We start from the raw sequence: 23,540 nt of genomic DNA, 5'->3' as shown, positions 1-23,540 counted from the left end.
AAGGAAATCAATATGTCTGATTTTACAGTCAATTTTTTTATTATTATAAAAAAAATTAAATCATGGTAAAAAATGTAAGCAATACTGCTAGTGTTACACAGCAAAAAATAAAGAATAAAACTAAACACCTGGTTATATAACATCCTGGTTATAAAGTTAAAATATTTGAGATACCACCTTTGTTTCGTAATAGACAGAACAGATTTAGTTTGTAGAAACTGTGTGTGTGTGAGCAATGTGTTGATATTAATCATATCGTTATAAAGAAAAACAATCATTAGTGCATTTAATGACATTTCTGATGTTTTGCCTTCATCTGAGACGTTTGCTGCTGGATCTAGAACAGACTGCTGTGATAGATTTCCTTATATTGTAATTTTCCTCTGATACAGTATTATATTTCACTACAAGCACAAATAAAAGTGTCCTTCAGCATACATTTTTATTTAACGGATTTAAATGTTCTCTACAACATTTTGGATGTTTTTTTATTTATTATTATTTATAAAAAGCAACTTGTAAGGTTACACCTCATACAACGAATGTAAAAAAAAAAAAAAAAAAGTACAAATATAATCAGACACTTCATGTCATCGTCTCTTCTAAATCTGTTAACTCTCAAAAACAATCAGCATTATATAAAGTTCAGAATATTTGTAACATGATTTATTTCAACCAGTCTTTATGAAACACAACTAACTGATAATAGTTGTCAAATCAAATAAAACTTTTCTCTGGAGCTCGGTTTGAAAACTGGCCTAAGAGTCCAGATTACATCTACTGTTATCAAAAACAAACGCATCACAATCTGGAGAGCTTTTATAACCCTTGTCACGCCTGCGGGACCCTAAAAATACTACATTCATTTCCAGATGCGTGTCTTCACTATCTTTCTATGCGTGTTTGAACATGTGACAGGCTTAAGGTCGTATGCATTACAGCACAAAGTCCATGCATCTGTGAATCCTAGTGTAAATGCACTATGTTTTTCCCCATTATCAGCATAATCTGAAAAGCTGAGGAAACATCAAACCTGATGATCCATGTTTTCCCAGCATGACTTGGGCAAAGAGCACAAAGGAGTCGCACTTTTTTTTTTCTCTTATGCGATTACTGACCCAGAAATAGTGCAGAATCAGAGATGCTGTGTTTTATGCAATACATGTTTCTCAAAATCCCCAAACTGAAGTGATCGTGGTCTCAGACTATCGGATCCCACTCTGTATACAGAAAATGCAAATATATCAGTAATAAAGACTTCATTATTTAAAGAAATGCAAATTATAATGTCCCTTTCATAACTTACTTCCTTTTAAGCTGTCAAATAAAGTGCAATGCCGTTACATTTGTGACAGACTAGGGCTGGGAATATATCCTGATGCATCACCTATCAAGAAGTGATTAGGGCAGCATCTGCTGTTATTGATTTATTATCGCAGCCCTTCTGCAGACGCCCGAGAGCCGAGAGTGAGACGGGGAGGTCAGACCAGAAAACGCAGAGGGAACGACAACGCAGCTCCCAGAGACAGACCAAGAGCCAGAAAAAACGCCATCAACGCACCGGCCGTCTCGCCATCTTTAGGCTCCACGAGTCTAGACAGAGAGGAAGAGCACATCAGCTTCATCAGTTCATGATGTGTGCCATGAAAATATGATCATCCTCAGGTCATCTGAGATTAGGACGAGTTTGTTTCTTCATCAGATTTGGACAAATGTAGCATTACATCAGTGTCTCATCAGTGGATGCTCTGCAGTGAATGGGTGCCGTCAGAATGAAAAAACAAACAAATCCATCATCATTAAGGCATTTTTAACTTCGGATGGTTGCCTCAGGCTAAAATATGAATCCATAACAACACTTCCTTCTGTGAAAAAGTGGTCTGTTATGAATCAGGAGAGAAATCTGCACAGGTCAAGCACTGTTTACAGTCGAAAGCAGCTCTAAACTAATATGTGGCTGGATTTTGATGTGAGAGACAACAGGAGACGGACTTTATAAAGGAGGAAGTGTTATGGATTCATATTATAGCCCGAGATCACTGTTTGAAATTCAAAATGTCTAAATGATGGATTTGTTTTTTACAAACACACAGCTTTTGTCTCCTCCAGATGTGAACTGATGGACTGGAGTGTTGTACTCTCATTCTGACGGCACCCATTCACTGCAGAGCATCCACTAATGAGACACTGATGCAATGCTACATTTCTCTAAAACTGACGATCATGTGACACTGAGGACTGGAGTAAAGATGCTAACAATTCAGCTTTGATCACAGGAATTAATTTAATTCTAAAATATATTACACTCGGTGTGTGTGTGTGTGTGTGTGTGTGTGTGTGTGTGCTCACTGTGGTGCGTAGGTCATGGACAGACACACAAAGTATCCGCTGGACACAGAGAAAAACACCATGATGGCAGCGAACATGACGTCGTTTGAGAAGAGCACAGGCATGATGTGTCTCTCCTGTACGTTACACATCATGAGCAGCGGGACGAAGACCACTCGACAGACCACCAGCAGCGGGAACAAACGACTGTCTTTAGACGGCTGCAGAAATCAGAAACATCACATTCTGTGTGAAAGACCACCAAGCTGAAAGATTAACACAATATAAACACAGAAAAAGGAAACACTTTCTCATAAGCTGTCCTCTTTTATTGTTAATCAGGATTCCTTGATTAAATGATAGAAAGTAAAAAAATTTTTTATAGTTTTTATTGAAACTATATTATTTATATTTATTTATATATATATATATATGTGTGTGTGTGACCCAGAATCCCTGCATGGTAGTGTGTCTAATAAATATATATATTAATTTATTTTCTTTTTTTATTTTCATTAAAAGCTAGACTTTTTACATTAACCAAAAATATTTTTTCAGTCGGTCTTGATCAATTTTTACCAATTCTAGTGTAAGTGCTACCTGCTTTCACTCAGGTATAGAAAGGTTTCTAAGAAAGCAACAAATATTAGTTTGAATGTATTTTTTTCTGCAGTTCTGTTGGTGGTGAAACATAAATGCATCAATAATTCACTCACCCACTTAGAAACTAACGTGACCGATCTGCCAATAAAGTCCATCAAATTAAAGAAGAGAAAACACAGAACAGGAATGAAGTATCGTTCTGAAAGAGAGAGGGAGACAAACATGATGTGCATCTTCAGACGTCTCCCAGTCAAACACTGCAAGCGTCTGAAGTGTGTGACTCTTTAGAGATCCACCAGATCAGGCAAATGAAGCACAAATCTGACTGAATCGATCGCTCCATCTCTAGTTTCCAGCTGACACCATCACTTCTTCTGAAAGTGATGATTGTGCGCTGACTCTGTTAATCATCTAGCATTGCTTTTTCCATGCACTAGTTAGTTTGGAGATTTTGCTTCCATAACATGTCTTTCTCTCAGAGTAATAGGAAGAAAACATGCAAAATACACATGCAAGTGTTTCTTACACTCACTTTTTTCATGTTGATAGATTTCAATTCATTCACTTACATTGCTTACATACACCAGACTTCACACTCGTTTCGTTCCTATCTGTGATCTATATGAGGTTTTACTGAGGAGGTTATTCACATGATTTATACAACATTTTGTTACTAAAATCATGGTGGAAATTTTTTTTTTTTTGCTAATATCTAATGTTCAGAATATGTTTTTCTGAAAACGCATGCCAATTTAACAATTAACCCTTTAGGCTCCAGGTTTTCTTGGAAAAAAATGACAGATTTTGACATCAATATTTCAAAAGCTTGTGGCTTGAAAGGGCTTAAAGATAGAGATCTACTGTCAATTAGAAAAATGTTGAGCATGACCACGAGTTTATGTGGGATGTCAAAATACTCATCTAATTTGCATATTATGATGTCATCAGGGGGCAGCCATGCATGTTTTTATTTTATTTTTATCTCGTCTTTTTATCCTCATTTCAAATGATCAGAAAAGTATGAAACCAACAATAAAACAGGAGAAAGTACATGTGAAACGCATGTGAACAGTAGCCTACTTTTGATCAGTTCATCAGTAATATTCAGGAAATAATAGATATTGAATTGTTTAAACTTATTAGATTTTTATCCTCATTACAAGTGATCAGGAAAAGAGGAAATCATTGGCAAATCAGGAGAAAGTGGTAAATTACTATAATGCTGTGTCATGCGCTTGGGGGGTTAATTAGATAATGCCTCAGTTGAATATTTAAGAAAAGCATTAATTCAACCCATCTTGCTTCAAACTCTCATTCTCAGGAAAAATAAATAAATAAAATAAGCCCTAATTCATAAAACAACAATCATCTATCAGCGACAGTAGACTTAAAATATTTATTTTGATTTATTTTTTTAGGGTTTTTAATACATTGTCAGTAATTATAATGTAATAATAATATATATATTATTATATATATATATATATATATATATATATATATATATATATATATAATCAAATTGTAAATAAAGGAATGTGTGTGTGTTTCGTACCCCATTTCCCTCCGTACACAGTTTTTACATCCACCGTAACCGCAGGGAAAACTGACAGAGTAACCGTGAACACAAACGTCACACAAAACGCCATTACCCAGATCTAGAGACAGAGAGATGATGAAGATGATGATGATGAAGATGAAGACAATCAGCACTGTTAGTAACGTCCAGAACAAACCACAGGCTCTGAGAGTTTCTGAAGGAAGAACATAGCGGCACCTGTTTAAAGACCTGCAGGATGGAGCTCTTCTGAGGAGACGACCTGTTTCCTGGCGGCAGCGGGATGAAGGCCTGCTTCACACCCTCCTCTTCATCACTCTCAGCTCTATTAGGATCCCCGTTCACCACCGAGCCATTAGACGGACCGCTGCTCTTCACACGGTCTTCAGCAGCATCTGTCACGAAACAAACCCTCGACTCGTGAGGAACAAGACAGCTGGACTACACTGAATGTGATTAAAGGATATATATACGCAAATAATTCAACATTAATTCAGTAAAAGGCCACTAAAAGAGACACTTTCATGACTGTTTCTGAACAAACTTTTAAAAAGTGACCTCTGGAATAATGTCAAATTAAGTTTTAGGTTAAAGTACATGACACAGACAAGGCTTAAGCAGAGACTAAAATGTCAACGGAGCGGTTTCAAGTGAAAGAAACTTGCACTGACTGATCTTAAAACATCTCAGTGCATTTGTTTTGTCTTTAGATGCATAAAAGTGATACTTTTTTCTAAGGCATGTTTATAAAAATGACTTAAATGTCCTCATCCTGGTTTAGTCCAAGCCCTCTCTGTAAATCCAGGTCTATATATCATTGCATTAATAATCTTGTCATGTTTTGAAGTATTACAGTTTTTTTTTTATCATGTGTTGACTAATATACTAAAGCTCATGTAAAGTACTTAATTATCATTTTAACTGTAGTGTTATTCAATAATACATTTAAAGTGCCCTAAATTGCAACTTCATTATTATAAATATATTTAAATGCACAAGCTTAAATAGAAACGACATTGAAGTGTATTTTAGTTTTTCATAAATGCTTGTCAGTACATTCAGCAGTACTTTAACCATATTTGTTTTAAAAATTACACATAAAGATGCACTTAAGTTCTACTTAAGTGGGCCAAAAGCAGTTCAGCTAACAGTATTTAATATACATTGAATTTATAATACAGTTTCACCTTAACATGATATTAGGCATCCAAGAACATTACATCCAGTTCATTCTTACGTATGTTCCTTTAACGTGCACTCTTTTAGAAACAGGCTAGTGTTAGGGAAATGACATTTCTAAAGTAAAGTGCTTTTAATCTATAATCACTGGTGAAATGCAACTAATATCTGAGTTTACAGACTAAGTTTCACCTGTAGGGAGCAGATGGCTGGACGTCTCAAGCTCGTAACTCTTGCGTTTGCTGTCCAGGTAAAATATAGCAAACTCCTGCGCACACACACACACACACACACACACTCCAGAGATCAGTCTCAGATTCAACTGAATAAGAAACTGCACAGGATTACACCTAAACACACACTCACTGACCAGTTTTGGCAGCAGCATGTAACTGAAGAGCGTGACGAGGGTCCCGACACACGGAGTGATGAAATAACCCAGAGCTGCAGACTCACTATCAGCTTCACCTGTTACACACACACACACACACACACACACACAGTGAACAGATCTATACAGAAACAGACAAGAGGTTGCTCACATCCGAAATGTTTATTTGGCAACAGTAGATCACAAAAAATCAAAATTGTAGATTATTCCCTTGAAATTGTAATTGTGATTATTAATTACGATGATAATAATTTACATTGAATGATACCATTTTTTGATGCAAATGCATGTCGTACTTTTCTATGGTATTAAGCCTCAAATGACAACTACACATCGAGATTGGTTTCTTTTTTTAAATTATAAAAGTAAAAATATGAATGGTATTATAATATTATACTAAAAACAAATAAAAATAATGTGAAAAACCCTTAAGATAATATGAAGAAAAAAAAAACACATCTTAAGCACGCCCGAATAACATAAGTGGACTTTGAACGATTAATTGCCGATTTTAATGATTACGTAATTGAGGCATCAATGATTGTTATCGCGATTAGAAATGTGACTAATTGTAAAGCCCTACTGTGTAGTTAAATTAGCAAGAAATTTCACAATTAAAATTTGTCCCACTTTCATCTCATTTGTATAATAGTAACTGTATAGAAATATGTTTTATAAAATGACAAAATGAAAACGCCAAAAAACGAATGGAAGCCCGTTTCTGCCACTGAATGAAAATAAAAATGTAATTGTGACTTTTTATCTCAGAATTATTTATCTCAGAGTTACAAAGTCAGAATTGCGGGATATTTTTTCAGATATACATTTCTGAATTTCAAGATATTGAGAGTATTGAGACTTTATAACTTGCAATTTTGACTTTATATAAAAAAAAAAAAGTCAGAATTGCAAGTTATCACACAATTCTGAGAAAAAAAGTCAGAATTGTGAGAAAAAGAAGCAATTACCTTGTATTATTTTTTTTATTTAGTGGCAGAAAAGGGCTTCCATAAAAAAAAAAACATTAAAGGGGTGGTTCAGTGTTTTTTTTCTAGACTTGATTGTGTTTACGGGGTGCAGCCTATCATGTGTTCAAGCTTCGTATAAAAAATACATAATTTCTCTTAATTCCACACCACTGTGTCCCTTCTCTGAGAAACACGCTGATCATTTCCTGCTTTTATGAAGCCCCTCCCTCAGATATAGACACTGGGCTCTGATTGGTTAGTAGCCCAGTGTGTTGTGATTGGCGAAACCGTCTGCTTCTCATAGCTATGTGAAAATAAGTGTATAAATGGAGCTGAGCTGATGATCTAAATGAGCACTGACCTGAATTTGCATTGAACTTTCAGCTTCGTAACTTTACAGATACTGTATATGCTCAAACGGCCACATTACACACTAACTTCAAAGTAAAAAAAAGGGTCTCACTTGTGATGGCGAAGATCATTGCAAGAGCAGCGAATGTCCCAGCGAGCCCCTGTCCGCTCATAAAGACAGCGCTGTACCTCTGCGGCAACAAACCCACCAAACCAAACAGACTTCCCTGTAACACAGCGCCAAACGCTGAGAGACACACACAAACACACACGAGACATTTTAAGTACAGAAATTGAATAACGTAATCAAATGTAAAATAACATCACATATTTTTGTTTAAATTAAAGATTAATTCTTATTAGCATTTCAAAAGCTATTCAATCAAGAGCAACAAGTGATTTCCTTGTCTTTTGTTGTTTGATTAGCATTTAAATAAAAAGTGCTGTCACTTTAAGAGAATGTAATAAAAGAGAATATCTCCCAGATTACCAAGCTGCCATGTTGACATAATGATGAGAGAGAGATATTATATATAATAATAATAATGACTAGTCACTAACAGTTGATGAACCAGATGGTGGCCATGGTGACGGAGAAGAAGCGGTCCTCCTCCATTGGGATCTTCACCAGCACAGCTGTGAGGATGAAGAGGATGAGGATGAAGACCAGACTGCCTGCTATCCTCATCTTCTCAGAGATCCTGAAACACAAGTGATCAGGTATAAGAAAAACACAATACAATTGTTGTTGCATATTGCATCTTTTTGAATGATGCAGTGTGCATTAAGATATTAAAATAGTCATGTGAAGTGCATGTGCTTTGTGTGTTCACTTCTCACCACTGATAGAGAAAAGAGTTGAGCAGAGTGAAGAGCAGCAAAGGCAGCTGGGACAGCAGAGTCATCCAGTTATTGAAATAATACTCCTTCCTGGTGGTTTCGGTTTCATTACTCCGTTCAGACACGTTGAGTCTGTTGTTGAAATACTGTAACACAAATATGACTTCAGAAGCAATAAACAAGCCATTATTACACTGCAGTAAACCAACACAACACTATGGCCTGGATAACATCAACATTAGCGATCGAGCAGCAATGATTTTTATTGACAGCTGATGCAGATGACCTACTGTATAAAGTAGGGTATATACACATCACATCATTGCTTTAAAGACAGTAAATAACATGCAGCAACTTAATAATTAACCATTGCCAATTTATGTAACCATATTACATATAGTAAATATACATTTTATATATAATAACATTAAATACTATATTTTATTCACAAAATTACTTAAAACACACACTAAGGAAAACTAGCATTTAGTGATGCATTTCATTTAGCACATGAATGACTGCTGCACATTTTGCTTTTCAGAGTGATACAAATCCATGAAACGTGGTGTGAAAAAAACACATACTGAAAATTTTAAACCATTCAAATGAAATTACTAATAATATTACACTTACAGTGAGTGCAGGAAAATAAGATAAAACTCTAATCAGTTTAATCCTGGCTGGCAAACCAATTAGTGAACTTATTGGAGAATTCAGATCGAAGCAAGATCAATGTCCATGAGGAATTTCTCTCAGCCTAATTAAGTGCCTTTCAAATGGAACAACTGTGCAGCTCCAGCAAATCTGTCTGAAGGATTTTCTGAGAGCATCCTGTGCTTTACCTGTCTGACCAGCGCAGTGATTGATTTGCATATTTGGAATGTTTTCCAAACTCCGTTACCATAGATGCCGTCATGAAGAAGTTCCATGGCAACAGCGTTCCCAGGCCAAGGATGAAGAATATGATCCCCACCAGGAAACCGCTAGAGAGAAGAGAAGAGGAGAGGAAGAGGAAAAGGAGAGGAAGAGGAGAGGAAAAGGAAGAGGAGAGGAAGATGAAGCAGAGAGGAGAGGGAGAGGAAAGGAAGAGAAGAGACAAGGAGAGATGAGGAGAGGAGAGACGAGAAAGAGGAGAGGAAGAGGAGAGGAGAGGAAGAGGAGAGACGAGGAGAGGAGAGACGAGGAGAGATGAGGAGAGGAGAGACGAGGAGAGGAAGAGGAGAGACAAGGAGAGGAGAGGGAGAGGAGAGGAAGATAAAGCAGAGAGGAGAGGGAGAGGAAGAGGAGAGACGAGGAGAGATGAGGAGAGGAGAGACGAGGAGAGGAAGAGGAGAGACGAGGAGAGGAGAGGGAGAGGAGAGGAGAGGAGAGGAGAGGAGAGGAGAGGAAGAGAAGAGGAGAGGAGAGGAGAGGGAGAGACGAGGGAGAGGAGAGGAAGATAAAGCAGAGAGGAGAGGGAGAGGAGAGGAAGAGGAGAGGCGAGAAGAAATAAGGAGAGGAGAAATGAGGAAGAGGAAAGGAGAGACGAGGAAGAGGAGAGGAAGAGGAGAGGAGAGACGAGGAGAGGAGAGGAAGAGGAGAGATGAGGAGAGATGAGGAGAGGAGAGACGAGGAGAGGAAGAGGAGAGACGAGGAGAGGAGAGGGAGAGGAGAGGAGAGGAGAGGAGAGGAGAGGAGAGGAGAGGAGAGGAGAGGAGAGGAGAGGAGAGGAAGAGGAGAGGAGAGGAAGAGGAGAGGAGAGGAGAGGAGAGGAGAGGGAGAGGAAGAGGAAGAGGAAGAGGAGAGGAGAGATGAGGAAGAGGAGAGGAAGAGGAGAGACGAGGAGAGGAGAGGAAGAGGAGAGACGAGGAGAGATGAGGAGAGGAGAGACGAGGAGAGGAAGAGGAGAGACGAGGAGAGGAGAGGGAGAGGAGAGGAGAGGAGAGGAAAAGGAGAGGAGAGGAGAGGAGAGGAAGAGGAGAGGAAGAGGAGGAGAGGAGAGACGAGGAGAGCAGAGGAGAGGAGAGGAAGAGGAGAGGAAGAGGAGAGGAGAGGAGAGGAGAGAAGACGAGAGGAGAGGGAGAGATGAGGGAGAGGAGAGGAAGAGGAGAGACGAGGAGAGGAGAGGAGAGGAAGAGGAGTGACGAGGAGAGGAGAGGGAGAGGAGAGGAGAGATGAGGAGAGATGAGGAGAGGAGAGACAAGGAGAAGAAGAGGAGAGACGAGGAGAGGAGAGGGAGAGGAGAGGAGAGGAAGAGGAGAGGAGAGGAGAGGAAGAGGAAGATGAGAGGAGAGGAGAGGAGAGGAGAGGAGAGGAGAGGAGAGGAGAGGAGAGGAGAGGAAGAGGAGAGACGAGGAGAGGAGAGGAAGAGGAGAGGAAGAGGAGAGACGAGGAGAGACGAGGAGAGGAGAGACGAGGAGAGGAAGAGGAGAGACGAGGAGAGGAGAGGGAGAGGAGAGATGAGGAGAGGAGAGGAGAGGAGAGGAAGAGGAGAGGAGAGGAGAGGAAGAGGAAGAGGAAGATGAGAGGAGAGGAGAGGAGAGGAGAGGAGAGGAGAGGAGAGGAAGAGGAGAGACGAGGAGAGGAGAGGAAGAGGAGAGGAAGAGGAGAGACGAGGAGAGACGAGGAGAGGAGAGACGAGGAGAGGAAGAGGAGAGACGAGGAGAGGAGAGGGAGAGGAGAGATGAGGAGAGGAGAGACAAGGAGAAGAAGAGGAGAGACGAGGAGAGGAGAGGGAGAGGAGAGGAGAGGAGAGGAGAGGAGAGGAGAGGAAGAGGAGAGACGAGGAGAGGAAGAGGAGAGACGAGGAGAGGAGAGGAGAGGAGAGGAGAGGAGAGGAAGAGGAAGATGAGAGGAGAGGAGAGGAGAGACGAGGAGAGGAGAGGAGAGGAGAGGAGAGGAGAGGAGAGGAAGAGGAGAGGAAGAGGAGAGACGAGGAGAGATGAGGAGAGGAGAGACGAGGAGAGGAAGAGGAGAGACGAGGAGAGGAGAGGGAGAGGAGAGGAGAGATGAGGAGAGGAGAGGAAGAAGAGAGACGAGGAGAGGAAGAAGAGAGACGAGGAGAGGAGAGGAAGAGGAGAGACGAGGAGAGATGAGGAAGAGGAGAGACGAGGAGAGGAAGAGGAGAGACGAGGAGAGGAGAGGAGAGGAAGAGGAGAGGAAGAAGAGAGACGAGGAGAGGAGAGGAAGAGGAGAGACGAGGAGAGATGAGGAAGAGGAGAGACGAGGAGAGGAAGAGGAGAGACGAGGAGAGGAGAGGAGAGGAAGAGGAGAGGAAGAGGAAGAGGAAGATGAGAGGAGAGGAGAGGAGAGGAGAGGAGAGGAGAGGAGAGGAGAGGAGAGGAGAGGAGAGGATGGGAGAGGAGAGGAAGAGGAGAGGGGAGAGACCACAGTGAGCTGGAAGATTCACAGTCTGTTCAAAATCTTTATGTAAACCATCTCAATTAATAACAATGAGTTTAATATCAACAGAAATAAACCAAGAATTATGGCTGGTATAATACTGTAAGTGAACTTTGCTACAAACATGCAGAATATGACTCCAGGTTGATGCTTGATTACAGTCTGTTCTGTTGACTCACTTGAGTGCTTTTACAGCAATTAAACTCAGTCCCTGGCCTTCACATCACATACTGTGGTTCACGAAGATTACATCAGTCCTTTAGTTTGGCTGAATTGTTTTTTTGTTTTTGTTTTTTAAGGCAAAAGAAATTAAATCTACAGTGAAAAACGTACCGGTCTGCAGGGGCGTCTTCTCTCGGGCTCATTTTGTACAGCTGGCAGCTGTCGAAAAACATTAAACATTAAAATCATTAAAACACGATCCAAGCTTTATGTCACATCCCTCAGCTACAGCCGCGGATTCACTCAACACAAAAGAGCTCAGAGAGATTAAACTGACTAAAACATCTGTGAAACTATCCACACACTGGCTTCCGGCTGCTTCAAAGGTAAAATGCAGAAAATAAGAAAAAAACACACACCTTTGCCTTCATTTACTCCAAATACGGTAAAGATCTAGGTGACATACTGCAGTACCTTCACAGAACTGAGTGTCCAGAAGAACAACGTCTGTCCATGACTGCTGCAGCTGCAGCGCGTCCACACTGAAGTGTTATCTACACTAAACGTGAGTGTGCATGTGGCCAAACATGGCGTTTCTGTGAGAAAAGGGGAAGTGAGAGAGTAGGAGGAGCTTTCACGTCACAGCTGGTTCTCAGATTCACACACACACACACACACACACACACACACACACCCAGCTCAACTGAATTACATGTGCTGTCTGAGGATGGGGCTAAACTGGAGCTAATGCACAGGTAGATGACAATGGACTACTACATAGTGACAGAAAATAGCTCATAATTGCAGGTGACATGAAGAAATGTATAGTTTAAAAGAAGAAATGAAAGAAATTTGTGAAAAATGTGTGAATAATTTTACTGAATGTGCACTTGTATGCTCTCTCTCTCTCGCTCTCTATTTTTTTTTTATCTCATTCACTGCTCTTGAAGTTAACCCAACTATGTTGACTTCTGCTGCTGAGAAACTCGGCAATGTGAAAAAGGTCTATTACATTTTATATGTAATATTTTAAACGTACAAAATTGCAACTTCATTACAAATGTCTAGTTACAAATATTTCAAGTTTGTTCTTTCACTGCATGATTCAGTCTAATAAAACACAAAAATAACTCCAAACACAGCGACAGCACTGTTTAGCGTCTCTGAGCAACATGACGGTGTTTCCTTCCTGAATGAATCACTCGTTTAAATGATTCGGTGCAATAACAGCTACTCACTTATTTACACTGATTTGCTGCCACCTACTGGCGGCTTTAATTTCACATTCAGAGGATATTTTTATTATTTAATTAATTTTGAAAAATGGTATTTAACATTTAATGTTTAATGTATTGAAACATTATTCATGAATTTGTAATTGAAGGTTAAAAGCATTCATGTTCTGAACTAAACATTAATGTCTTATTCTAATTCACTGATTAAATGTAAGAATTTGACTCAAATGATAATGCACAGTTTTTTTTTAAAGCCTTTTTAAAAGGTAAAAATGCCCATAAATATAAAACTCATATTATTAAAGATTAATTTCTATCAGACCACTGCACAGAACATGAAGAATATCAAAAACATCAAGAGTCAGCTGTCCACAAAAGTCCTTAAGATATCAGCACAATTACACACTGAGCAATATATCGTCGAATTATCGTTTTCGGTAAAAAGGTGTACGCGCTATACATTGGTGGCAGCTTCATTGAACAGAATTTGAGCAGTGAGACGTGTGCGATCGTTTTGGAATCGGATGGTGAAGTGCCTGAAGATTCACACTCCTAATTACTAGTAGCCTACTGTACTTTACACCAGCTGTTTGAAGGCTTTGCATTTTATACATTTTAACCAGCAATGACAAACCTGTTCCACAAGAGACAGAGTCAGTACTATTACAGGCCAGGGTTTAGCTGAGTGCTGTGGTCTAAAGTGTAGCTAAGGGAACAATGCAAAGCACAAGGTGACTCATAACGACACACCACACAATGAGTTTGATGACGTATAACTACCACAGCCATTCAGCAGTGTAAACAAACACAGTCTCTAACAGAACGTCCTTAACAACACGCCCAGCACGTCTGAATCATGAGGAGACACAGCTCGACAACATGGAAAAACACTGACCACTAGATACTTCATCAGAAACTGACTGGGTCTTAAAAAGATGTCTCTACCTCATCAGCAACTGGATGGAGAAGACATTACAGGGTTTGATGGAAGACAAAGTGGGTCAAAAACTCTCTGAATTTCAGCTAATTGCATTTCATATAAATTGCAACTGCAACACATTTTCATTTAACTGCTGTTAACATGCAATTGAGTGTCCAAAAACATTACAATTAGTTCACACTTAAATATATTCTTTTAAAATATATGATTTGCAATACATACTCTTTTTAAAAATACACTTAAATGTACTTTTACACATTGGGGGGCTTGAGTTCATAAGGCAGAAAACACCCTGGAGGGTTTTTCTTCCCATTTCTCTCAGTAATGCATGGAAACAAAGAAAGAGCCACTGTGAAACTCAAGGCGTCTGATCCCGACAGCAGCAGCTATCAGATTATCTTCACAAGAAACACAGTAATGATACACAAACAGTTTACACACTTACAGAGAAACATGAGGGAGGCAGATATGCTGGGAATGTCAATGGATTAACTCTTTAGTGACCGCTCTAATACTTCTGTAAGAGCTACAGTAGTTGATTTTATACGACTGGATGGGAGACATAGGAAACACTACAGAAAAATCTTAAGTATATCGAGGCATCCATCCATCGACATTGAGCTAGATCTCAAAAATCATGCACTTTCTGTGAAGATTGCAGTGTATTAAAAAATAATTAGTGCAAGAAAAAATACAAATCTAGTTAAAAAGCATCCTATTTTTAACTCTGCAGTAAAGGTGCACAGAGCTGCTTTTAGTTGTTGATAGTTGGTTTGCAGTATAAAACCTAAAGTGTTTTCAGTGTGTTTTAGTACTTTTTCTTACTTAAAACAAGAAAAGATCACAAAACTAATCTGATTATGTGCTCATTAAGAAATAATCCTGATATTCATGATGCTGTTTGTTTTTATAGTAGCCATCAAAACCTTCTTGAGTATATTGTAAACATTCTATGCATCACACTCAATAAATCTGAAAGACTTGTCCTTTGGTTTATAGTGGAGCCTCTTATTTGTCATGGAGTCATTTATATTCTGAGAATAAACCAACCTCAGAGAACAGATTTAACACAAACACGTCTCTTTATCTTCAGCCTGTCCACCCCTTCTTCAGAAACGAGAAACACTGTTTCTAAACACAGAACTACTTCTCCTTTCTGTCGGCTTCACTAGCTTCTTTCAAGGCCCCTTCAGTCGTGGCTCGTGCAGTGAAGAACCAGTCTGCATATTAAAACTCTAGCAATATCAGTCAGGATATTAAAACTGTGATTTACCAGAAGTCTACTCTGCTTTAAACTGTTAAAACTGTTATCTAGATATCAGACAAGAATTAACATCCAACAGGGGTCTCTGTCTAATGTAAAGCTCTTATGATTTACTTTTCTCTTACAGTAAATCACAGATCTGTGAGAGCTTTACTTCAATGAGACACTGTGTCTTTGCCTTACGTTTAATCATATTGGAGAATTATATTGATACTATATGACTTTCTATGAGATTAAAACTTTGAAAGTTTGTAAACGCTTTAATATTTGCTTTATATAAGAACTTGAATTTGAAAGCAACCTAGTGTATAATTATGTATATCATGTTTATTGTTCATATCGTGTATAAAGTGCATAACTTACATTTAATTTCATCTTGTCAAAAAACTTTATATATATATTAAGAAATGAACAATTTAAGGTGGAATTTTATTTATCAATTTATTTTATTGCAACGCGTTCGCGTCATTTGAATTGGTTTTTTTTCTCACATGGAGCGTGAAATAGGTTTTCAAACATCGGCTGTTTTGACTAAAATAGACAAAAGCTGCTCTGTTTCCTTCCAGCCGGTGGCAATGCCATAAATGACTAGAATAAACAGCAGATAATTCAATTCAATTCAATTCACTGAAAGACGCAGAGAAAGAGAGCGCGCGCCAGAGAAACATAATTACTTTTTTATTTTGTCGTCATTATTTAACGAGTTCGCAAAGTTTTCACATTTGAACCGAGAAAGAAAGATCACATTGAGGAAATCAGCCATGGTTCGGTTTATCTACTCACCTGTTTTCACGATGATTTTTTTGGTTATCCTCTCACTTCATCTCCCCGATTCAAAACGCGTAATGTCCACCACACGCTTCCAAACACGGACTGATTTCTTCAGAAGCGCGTCTCTCAGGAGGATGAACACCGCATGGTCTTTTTTCTCGTGGGTTTCTTCGGAAGTTGGCAAAGCTGCGGCTGTGAGAAACCACCCTCTGCTGGAGGAAAGAGAACCTGTTTCTGTGGGTCTACTTTTTTGTACATCAACAAAAATCTAATCTATTTCACTGACTTCACCAACTGCATGTGTGGTTCCTCTTGAGCGTGCAAAATAACTCCTGTGTCCGTATCCTGAACCCTCTTCGGAATAAACCTTCTTTATTTGCTTTAGTTCCATAAAGAACCTTTTCACTGGACATGAGGCTCTTTATAGCGGAAGGAAGGTTCTTTAGATTGAAATGTTCTTAACTTAAACACAAAGGTTCCAAAAACAGGTTTGCAGGTTCTTCAAATAACCTTTTGTGCAATGTAAAGTTTCCACTGTTGTTAAACATTCTTCACAGAAACGTCAATGCTAATAAAGAACCTGATATGTTTTTTAAAGGTTATTTTAAAGGAATAGTTAACCAAATATTAAAATGTGCTAAAAAAAAAAAAAAAGTGCCTCGCCCTCTGGTCATCCAAAATTAGGATGAGTTTGTTTCTTCATCAGATTTAGAGAAATGTAGCATTGCATCAGTGTCTCATCAGTGGATGCTCTGCAGTGAATGGGTGCCGTCAGAATGAGAGTACAAACAGCTGATAAAAACATCACAATAATCCACACCACTCCATTTTAATAATATATAGCGTCATATTGTTAACTTTCTTAGCATTTCTAAAAAAATAAATGAAATGTTCTTTTGGTTTCTTGCCACAGTTTGTTACTATTTTGACTTGAAGAGCAGTTATGATTTGGTTGCACCCACACACACACACACACACACACACACACAATATAACACCTCATGTCTCTCTCACACACTTCGAAAGCACAAGAGAGAGAGAGATGGGGGATGGGTGTCATTGAAGACCAGAAGCAGAGAGGAAGGCTGATGTTGTAAAACACAAGACTACATGATTATTATTAGTATTATTGTGTGTAAGCAGAAGGACACGGTCATGCACCATCTCTCTGCAAAGCTTTTATTTTGCCATTTTTTGTGTATTTTCCTGAGATCATGTTGTAGACTGCCCGGTGAGGATGCAGGTAAACACATGAGCAAGGACAGAGACATACAGTGAGAAAAATGCAGCATTCATTCATTCTACAGCACACATGAGGATGCTGGAGCCACGTGTGAGGTTGTCACCGAGCTCTGACCAGATGTCAACAATCCCATGCTGCACTGCTCACAGAATGGACTCCCAACGGTGATGGCAAAGAGGAATGGTCAGAGGAGCAATGGGAGAAATGGTAAGGGTCTTTTCTCTTTGAGCTTGTGTTTTTGGTGGTAGAATATATCAGATGTTTCTGTGTTAGTGCATGTGTTTTGATGAGCAGCAGATGCAACATCTGTAGCAGATCGTTGTTTTTGTTGCATAGCAACACTCTGTTATGCCAAGGATCTTTAAATAATTTGTATGCAATATTATTTTAAGCATTGCAATGAAATTCTTGTCGTTTGCCAGTTGTTTGTTCACATACTGACATTAATACAAATCTGTATGGCGACAATTCTGTCTTCAACTGTTGTCTTTTTAAATAGTTCATTTTATCATACAGATTCTATTAATTGTAATGTCCGAAGACTTTTATTTTGAAAGGGACTGAGAATGTGTATGTTGCACACCATGAGGTCATTCATACCACTTTAGAGACACAAGCTAGAGCAGTTACTAAAATAAGAATGCTTCATGTGTAGAGTATAAATACAATGTTATCTGTGAAGTTTGCCAAGTCACTGCTTCCTGCCATGAATGCATTCAGATAGTTTAAAACAAAATATACCCCATATTATTTTATATTTTTTCCACATTTTGTCATCTCATCCTCACGCTGAAATGCTTTAAATATGTTTTAGACATCAATATACAATCTAAACCCTATAATAACAACAACAAAAAAACAGATTAATAACAGAAAAGCACAAAAGAAGAAAAAAAAAGTCATATTTAAAACAAGTACAGACAGTGCAATCATTTCGGATACCTCGCACATTAAATAAAATCACAGCTAAACAGATGGGTTTTGAGTCTAGATTTAAAAGTGGCTAATGTTTTAGCACATCTGATCTCTCCTGGAAGCTGATTCCAACTGCAGGTGGCATAACAGATAAAAGCAGATTCCCCTTATTTTGTGTAAACCCTTGCTGTTTCTAACTGACTCGATCCTAATGATCTGAGTGGTCTGTTAGGTTTATATTCAGTGAGCATATCTGCAATGCATTTGGGTCCTATGTCATTGAGTGATTTGTAAACAAGTCAAAGTGCTTTAAAATCAATCAATTGATTGGAGTGCCTCAGGGCTCAGTTGTTGGACCACTTCTCTTCTCTGTCTACATGGCATCATTAGGTTCTGTCATTCAGAAACATGGCTTTTCATATCACTGCTATGCTGATCACACTCAAGTCTACCTCTCATTCCATCCTACATTTACATTTACATTTAATAATTTAGCAGACGCTTTTATCCAAAGCGACTTTGGATAATAATCCTGATGATCCGACAGTAGCTACTTGCATCTCAGCTTGTCTAACAGACATTTCTTGCTAGATGAAGGACCATCACCTTCAACTCAACTTTGCCAAGACAGAACTGCTTGTGTTTCCAGCAAACCCATCGTTTCATCACAATTTCACCATCAAGTTAGGCACATCAACCATAACTCCTTCAAAAACAGCTAGAAGCCTTGGAGTTATGATTGATGATCAGCTGACTTTCTCAGACCACATTGCTAAAACTGTCAGGTCCTGCAGATTTGCTTTATTCAACAACAGATAGAACATTTTTCAGGTATCCATGAGTTTAAGTATTTGTTCGGCTGATTAAAAATGACATTTTCTATAATTTTGCCTATAAAAGGAAGATTTGATACACTAGCGCCCCCTTGATCAGTAACTGCTGTGGTTCTTCTAGGTTGACCCATGACATATGCTTGGATGGATTTGAAGATGAGGACCTGTCTGAAATCACAGAAATCAAAGATGAATTTGTACTGAGGTCTAGGCGCGATGACTCTGACATCAAGATGACAAAAGATCTTGCTTAACATGTGAGATATTATTAAACATCATATAACAGACACTGCCAGTTACAATCCATCCCTCCTTTCTGTACTTGTGTTTTAAATATGACTTGTTTTTTCTTCTTTTGTGCTTTTTGGTTATTTATAATTATCATAATTTATTACTGATTTCTCTGTTCAGGAAGTGACCTTCCAGTGCACTACATCATTACACCTCTAGGTGGCGAGTCACATTCATGAATTAATCTAGTTGAAATGGCCAGACAGTCAACAATGTCCTGTTTATAATATATAGTTACGGTTTAAATGTTAATTGTTACAAGAGAACATAAATATACAATACAAAACACATTTCAAGTAGAAAAGATTATGCTCAGAAAACAAATGCTGTGCACAAAACTGTGTGGTGCATTTCAGACCAATTAAAAAAGGCATTCAGCAATGAGTGAACACTGAAAAAAAGTTTTCAAGGAGTACCTCATCTAATTAATAATTTGTCTTTCAATTTAGTTTACAATTATTTGTTTCATTTTTCAAATAATATTTTTTTCGTTCAAAACATTGTTGAATATAAATATTTTTCATTAAGTGCTCAACGGAAAAATATTTGTTTGGATGAATGTACAATTTCGAGCATGCCTGCGCATGCGTATTAAACAAAAAAAGCGACGACCAGCCACCTGATCTTAATTCAGGGTTCCCACACATCCCTGCAAATGTTTACCCTGCAATTCATTTTGTGTTTGAGTAGCTGGCTATGGTTCGGCAGTTGGTTCAGTATTTTTAGTAGTATAATCTGTCAAGCCTTGGCAATCAGCTGTTCTAAATGCTGCCAATTTATTTAAGTTTACATTGTATTATGACGGTGTACGCAACAACTCCATACTTGCGTTCTGTTTCAAACTTTTTTTTTTTTTTTTGGCCGGTGGATATTATTTGTTGCATCATAAAAAAAAAAAAGATTTCTGATGGGGAAAAAAAAAAAAATCCTAATTCAATGCTTGTCGAATTCCACAGATTTAAGAAAATGTCAATGTTTGCCAGCTACTAAATGTTAAAAAATGTTTAAAAAAATCTGAAAATGTCAAACTCAGAAGAATGTTAAAAATCTGACACTTTAGTAGCAAGTTACGGATATGTAAAATGTTAATAAAATGATGTATTGAAAATTATTGATGTCTTTTTGGATTAGATTTGTATCAGATGCTATTAATGATATTTCTTAATGGGAATCATGTTTAATTAAATTAATGTTTTTATTTGTATAAAACTAAATTTCTATTAACTATTCTATTAAGATAAATTAAATCTATATCTGTTGGATTGGATAAAGTTAAATATTTCTAATACATATTTCTTAAATTTAAAACAATTGTTTAATTGAATCTTTATATATTTGATTGAGAAAACTAAATTATTCTAATATTTCTTAAATGAGAAAGTTTGTTTTAATTAAATCTATATCTTTTTGTTTAGATCAAAAATAGAATTTAAATTAATTTACTTTCATCAACAAGAAAAATATACTTTCTATCAGGTTTTACTAAATAGTTTTCATAGACAGAGAAAATATTGTTTAGAGCAAGTTATTTATTTTTAATTGGTACAAGTAATAAAATATAGATGTGAACCATTACCCTAAATTTTTTTAATTGGTTGAATGAAATTTTTTTTTCAGTGAAGAAGTCCTTAATGGGTGGTTATTTTAGCACACAGGCATGTATTGCATGTTTGTTGATTTAGCCTTAAACAGTAGTTTAAAAATACTAAAGCAACATTCTAAAGAGTTATTGCATTGCTTTTAAAAATAAATAATCTAATACTTTTATATGGCTTGGAATGAGTTACACTTTTTTTTTTTATTATTATTATATTCTAGAGTGGAAGTGATGTTGGCTCATAGGTTTAAAAGTGGTATGTTTTGGACTCAGGTAATGATTATAGGTGTGTTTAGAGTAGTGTTCATAATTTAAACCATGAGAAGATTTCTGCACTGGAGTTCAGTATACAGAAAACTATGCAATACACAGTTATCATGCACAGAATCTCTATGCTAGTAAGCTAAAACCTGTCTGTTGCTTCCCATCAACAGGACACTTTAAACAACAACTCATTTGTGAAGAAGTACAGCTGGCAGCAGAAAATCTCCCAGACCTTGCTGCCCCTTAAAACAGGTGAGAGATCTTCATTGATGTGTGTGCGCTTATTAAGACATCACAGCAGAAACAACATGTTCTCTACTTAAGTGTCTTTCAACAGATTGTTGTGTTTTTGCAGTTATCTTTCTTTCAGTATTGTGTCATGTACAATATATTTACATTTACTGAAATAAAATACCTTAAAGGAACTTACTTAAGTATGAACTGAATCTAATGTGTTCAGACTGTTAATTGCATGTTAATTACAACTGAATGAAAATGTATTGTACTTTGTATAACAATTGCAGTTAGCTGAACTTTAGTCAACTTAAGTACACCTTTATATGTAATTTCATAATTGTTTTCTATTGCATTTAAAATACGGTTAACATGCTGTTGAATGTACTGACAAGCATTTATAATAAAGAAAAATATGTAACTAACTATAAAGTTAACTTAAAATATATGAATAATGATACATAAAGTTTCAATTTAGTACATTTTAAAAACATTAACCTTAAATGTAAATTAAAATAACAACACACTGCAATTCAAATATAACAAGTAATAAACTCTTTAAAATAAGTGAACTTAAGTGTGTTAAGAAACATAGTCATTAAATTGTCTCTCTTAACATACACTTAGGTTAAATTTTATTTTATTAATAGTATATTTGATCGAGCTAAAGTGGAACTATTGCAAGTGTACTTCAGGTAGCTACAATTTAAACATATTGCATTTAAAGGCCCATATTATTCAAAAGATCATAATCCTCATCGATAGTGACATTAAAACACATTTTAGCTTCTCTGAAACCCTCCACCATCCCCAGCTCCACCTGTATAGATCTGCTCTGGGTTATTTACTAACTATACTTAGTATGAAATAAAAGTATTTTAAATATTTTACTTTTTTGCTTGGAATTTTAACAGAATAATTAAAGTGACTACCATATTTATGTGTGTCTGTGTGTGTGGATTGACTTGATTGATACTCTATTAATTCACTTTTTGGTGCATGATCCTTCTGTAACCAGGTGAGCTGGCTCCTTCTCGTGAACACGTGTCTGAGCGACGAGGAGAAGCACCAGCCGGGACAGAGTCAGACTCAAATGAAAGACTGCGGCACATCGACTGACAAACCCAGGAGAGGGTTTGTTGGGAACGCTGCAGACTTCCATGAGCAACTCGGACGTGAGCAAACTTTCGTACGATTCGGTCAAATACACGCTGGTGGTGGACGAGCACGATCAGCTGGAGCTCGTCAGCTTGAAAGAGTGTTATCACGGATACAGTGATGACAGCGACTCGGCCACCGTCTACGATAACCATGTCTCCTCTCCATACGAGGATGAGGAGGATGAAGACAGGGGAAGAAAACAAAGCGGGATCAAACAGAGTCTGTCAGAGGACTCCACACCTGAAGCCGACATGCAGTTTGCTCTGAAATTTGTTAACGTTTTCATGAACGGCTGCTCACGCTCTTCCATTAAGTGGGCTTTTATATATGTTAAGCATTTACATTTATGCATTTAGCAGATGCTTTTATCCAAAGCGACTTACAGTGAATTCATGCTATACTTTTTTTTTTTTTTTTTTTTACCAGTATGTGTGTTCCCTGGGAATTGAACCCACAACCTTGTGAAAAAAATACAGTTTTATGTATTTTCAGCATCATTCCTCTGGTCTTCAGTGTCACATGATCTTCAGAAATCATTCTAATTTGCTGCTCAAGAAACATTTCTGATTATTATCAATGTTGGAACCAGTTGTGCTGCTCTTTTTTTTTTTTTTTTTGTGTGGATACACAAAGAGTAAAGGGAGACGCAGCCATAAAGGTGCAGGTTATAGTGGACCACAGGGGTGTGATCTCTGACCTGGTGGCAAGGTCCAGCAAAACTTCAAGTTCCTCTGACGAGAGGCTTGGTGCCCTTTTTAAGTTGCTTCCCCACCATATTTTGTATCTAACTCTCTCTCTCTCTCTCTCTGTTCAGTGTAGATAGGTTTTTTATTAAAAACATAAACCAATTGCAATCAATACTCCATTAAACAGAAGTAACTGCAGCTGCTTTCCAATCAATTCTGATTGTAAAGTACCTTACCATTAATATAAAAGTGTATTATATAATTTTTATAAGTCGTTAAACCTTTGTCAAGAGCGGCACAACGGGATAAGGAGGGTGGATGATTAGCGAGGGATACCCGGTTCGT

The 23,540-nt window shown here is 37.7% G+C and overlaps 1 protein-coding gene and 1 long non-coding RNA gene across 5 annotated transcripts; one reads left to right on the top strand and one right to left on the bottom strand.

The window, feature by feature from the left end:
- Window positions 1–1,046: 1,046 nt before the first annotated feature.
- On the bottom strand, window positions 1,047–16,336 carry LOC127962472 (equilibrative nucleoside transporter 2). Of its 4 annotated transcripts, XR_008154592.1 has the most exons (16): window positions 16,258–16,336; window positions 15,984–16,180; window positions 12,179–12,357; window positions 11,933–11,980; window positions 9,120–9,201; window positions 8,219–8,364; window positions 7,940–8,079; window positions 7,491–7,625; window positions 6,039–6,136; window positions 5,861–5,936; window positions 4,709–4,884; window positions 4,487–4,589; window positions 3,045–3,130; window positions 2,350–2,549; window positions 1,307–1,593; window positions 1,047–1,220 (listed from the first exon to the last, which is right to left on the bottom strand). XR_008154592.1 is itself a non-coding variant. In XM_052562048.1 (15 exons), exons 3-15 carry the CDS (start codon window positions 12,190–12,192, stop codon window positions 1,482–1,484), a joined length of 1,416 nt encoding a protein of 471 aa, XP_052418008.1. In that variant the 5' UTR covers window positions 12,193–12,357; window positions 15,984–16,180; window positions 16,258–16,336; the 3' UTR covers window positions 1,047–1,481. The 4 variants fall into 4 exon arrangements, 3 of the variants coding, with proteins under 3 accessions (XP_052418008.1, XP_052418010.1, XP_052418009.1); XM_052562048.1 differs by having other exon boundaries at window positions 1,047–1,593; XM_052562050.1 differs by having other exon boundaries at window positions 1,047–1,593; window positions 12,187–12,357.
- On the top strand, window positions 16,174–22,822 carry LOC127962473 (uncharacterized). The gene is made up of 4 exons (XR_008154593.1): window positions 16,174–17,421; window positions 19,084–19,219; window positions 21,285–21,366; window positions 22,367–22,822. It is a non-coding gene; the product is annotated as an uncharacterized LOC127962473 (long non-coding RNA).
- Window positions 22,823–23,540: the final 718 nt, after the last annotated feature.

This window comes from Carassius gibelio, chromosome B7, assembly GCF_023724105.1.
Source record: "Carassius gibelio isolate Cgi1373 ecotype wild population from Czech Republic chromosome B7, carGib1.2-hapl.c, whole genome shotgun sequence".
In the NCBI taxonomy this organism is placed as follows: domain Eukaryota; kingdom Metazoa; phylum Chordata; class Actinopteri; order Cypriniformes; family Cyprinidae; genus Carassius; species Carassius gibelio.
The sequence above is the reverse complement of the archived record's forward strand: the minus strand, read 5'-3'. Positions and strand labels throughout refer to the sequence as shown.